Below are 2,987 nucleotides of genomic sequence, written 5' to 3' on the forward strand. Positions count from 1 at the left end.
GTATGAATATAATATACAAGTTTCACTTTTTAAATGGAATTACTGAAATAAATCTACTTTTTCATGATATTCTAATTTTATGACCAGCACCTGTATATCCTGTGATGGAAGTAAACATTTGGCCATAGCTTGCAGTAGGCAGATTTATGAGAAGCAACAGTACTCTACAAAAAGTGGTTGTCCACTAAGGTCAGTTATGTTGAAGTGTTGTTACAGAGTTCTGGAGGGTACTGGCCCACTTTGTGTGTCGGACATCTTTAAAGCACCTTTTCTGTTTCTACCTCCATCAGGCGGCTCATTTCCGTGTCCACCATGAGGCAGAGAACGATCCAATCACTGGCCTCAAACAGAAGACTCTTTATGGGAAACCAAACTGGGACAACGAGTTCACCAACATCGCTTCGAAGCACCCAGGGTGAGGTTGTGTTCCAAATAAAATGCTAAGAGACCGGGAGAACAAAGAGGACACGTTTTCCTTCCTAACTTTGAGTTTTTATCTGCCTGCAGGAGCAAAGTGGGGGTGTTCCTGTGTGGACCCCCTCAGCTCGGTAAATCTCTGGAGAAACAGTGTTTGTCTCACTCCGAGGCCGACGTCAAGTTCATCTTCAACAAGGAAAACTTCTGAACATTTGCTCCGCAGCACAGATCTCGCCTTCACTTCAACCACCAACATCTGGCCAAGATCTTATTGAGAAAACAGAGAAACGTTTGCTGTTTTCCATGACTTCTCTCTTTGTCGTTTCAAAACTTCTTTTTTCCTTTAGTTTGTTGAGTTTTCTTAGAAATCTGTAGCAGAAGTGAACGTCAGATGGTTAAGAAATATGTGAGCTGCAAAAACAGCAAACATCCTCGCAAATAAAAAGAAAAAAGAAAAATTAGAGGACGATGCTGGAAGAAATTTAATATAAACTAAAGTTTTTAACACAATAAAAACTATTTAGTTTCCTAAAAAGCTGTTTATATTTAATTTTAAGGAACTTTTGAACTGCATCATTATTCGCTTTTCTTACTAGTAAAGTTAACAGACGTGTGATTTTAAGAAACTAAAGAAAAAGTTCTGTTTCATTAAATCTTCCTGTTTTCTTATCAACACAATGATTTTCTACGAACAAAGGCAGATTCAATCAATAAAAAGTGCCTATGAAGGACGCTGCAGCATAAATCATGTTTTTCTCTCTTTTTACTGTCGACTGCATCTCTGAATCAAACGAAAACAAAAATGTTTCAAACAAGAATTCGTAAAGAAGTTTGTTTTTTCATATAACTCAGTCACTGTTGTCTGTGTTAAATAAATATACATGTGGTTAACATTATTGAACAAATAAATAAATATAAAATTTGCATTGTGTCAAATGTTTTGTACACTGCAGATTATTTCCATTTTTACCTTTTTTAGTATTTCAGGAGAACTTTTACAGATCTACAGCTGCTAATGTTTCACTGTTTGGGTGGAGCTGGTCATAGAGTTTGTTTGGTTTAAATACACTTCTTTTTTTTTTTAAAAGTAATTTTATAACGAACGTTGTATGGGTTTTGGTATGTTGGGTTTTATGAAGTAAACCTTTTGTTCAGGAAAGTTTTAGGACATGTTTCCTCATGAAATGTTCCTGCAGCAGGGAGATGATTTGATGCAGAAAAGCTGATTTGTTCTTGTTGGTGTCTCATGATGTCCTCACAGGGTGAAATTCAAGCATCGGGTTTATCTGTATGATCTGAGGCGCTTCAGTATAAAAATATTTCTGATGCTTCAGAGGGAAATATTTTTACAGCAGAATGATTCAAATCAACTAGCAGCTCATAAAAATAACAGTTTAATCACAGAATAATGCAAACGGTTACATCTAGAAGAATTTTAAGCTCCATGCATTTTAACTACTTCTGCATACTTTGTGCTCTTTAAGTCGTCCATGTTAAAGCATTCAACTCATCCAGGAAATGACAGAGATGTTTGGACTTTTGCTTTTTGTAACTTTTATCCATCCACCCATCTGTTTCTTTATCCATTCTTCCTTTCTGGGTTGTGAGGAGCTGGTGTGTCTTCAGTTCTATAAAACTATTTCCCCACAGAGAAACTCTGCTTGGTTCTCTTTGAAATCTGCTTCAACAAACTGGTTCTGTTAAGTTCTTCTTGTGCTACTTTTAGCTTTCAGCTACTGTTCTGACCTTTTTAGCTTCAACAACTAAGTCATTCTGCTTTCAGCAGTTCAACAGAAAATGTACTTTGAATAGTTGTGAGATCGAGGAGCCTTTTAATGTTTAATGATAGGGCATTTAATAAAACAGTAAAATGAGCCTCAGTTTCTTGGATTATAAAAATCTTGTGCTCAAACTAAAATGCAAGAGTTTAGTGCTTTAACCAACTAAATGACTTTTTTTTCTGGGCAACATTTCTGTCAAATAAATGGTTGACAGAAATGTTCTTTAGAGACTTGTTTTTAAACAGAAATATTTAAAAATACAAAGCACATTTAAGTGTTTTTTTTACTTTTTAAATTTTAATCTTATTTTACTCTGCAGTACAAACCATAAGATGGAACTTCAATGAGTTGCTGACACTTGAGTAAAAACAGCTTTTTGGGATAAAATCTATAAATAACTGTTGAAATGTGTCACTGATTTGTGTTATTTTTGTGAAATCTTTAATATGAGACTGATGTTAACTGATCAAATCAAAGCAGCTAAAAGGCTCAATTAAAATAAATAAAAACAGAATGAAAGTTTAATTCAGGAATGTGTTTATTTTCCTGCATCTCTGATACAAAACATTTGTCGGACACGATACAAACACATTGAATTCATCCGAATAATCAGACCTGAAGCTGAACTCACATGAAAACATGAATATTAAATAATGAAGCTCTGCAGAACAGCAGCCTGTGGCACTCTGTCACCCCCTGCTGCTCATACAAGACACTGACACGCCTGCTCCCAGTGTGTGTGTGTGTGTGTGTGTGTGTGTGTGTGTGTGTGTGTGTGTGTGTGTGTGT

General features: G+C 35.6%; 2 protein-coding genes across 2 annotated transcripts in view; one reads left to right on the forward strand and one right to left on the reverse strand.

The window, feature by feature from the left end:
- Window positions 1-1,341, forward strand: part of cybb (cytochrome b-245, beta polypeptide (chronic granulomatous disease)) — a 38,627-nt gene extending 37,286 nt beyond the window's left edge. The window contains exons 14-15 of the mRNA XM_014021767.1: window positions 291-415; window positions 508-1,341. Coding sequence (XP_013877221.1) covers window positions 291-415; window positions 508-625 — 243 coding nt within the window. The 3' untranslated portion in view covers window positions 626-1,341. The remainder of the gene's footprint in view (window positions 1-290; window positions 416-507) is intronic.
- A 1,377-nt stretch (window positions 1,342-2,718) lies between these two features.
- LOC106527023 (dynein light chain Tctex-type 1) overlaps window positions 2,719-2,987 on the reverse strand; it is a gene marked incomplete in the record, with an annotated part of 10,404 nt that continues 10,135 nt past the window's right edge. Inside the window, 1 exon segment of the mRNA XM_014021777.1 lies at window positions 2,719-2,987.

Source organism: Austrofundulus limnaeus, unplaced genomic scaffold (genome assembly GCF_001266775.1).
Source record: "Austrofundulus limnaeus strain Quisiro unplaced genomic scaffold, Austrofundulus_limnaeus-1.0 Scaffold305, whole genome shotgun sequence".
Lineage (NCBI taxonomy): Eukaryota > Metazoa > Chordata > Actinopteri > Cyprinodontiformes > Rivulidae > Austrofundulus > Austrofundulus limnaeus.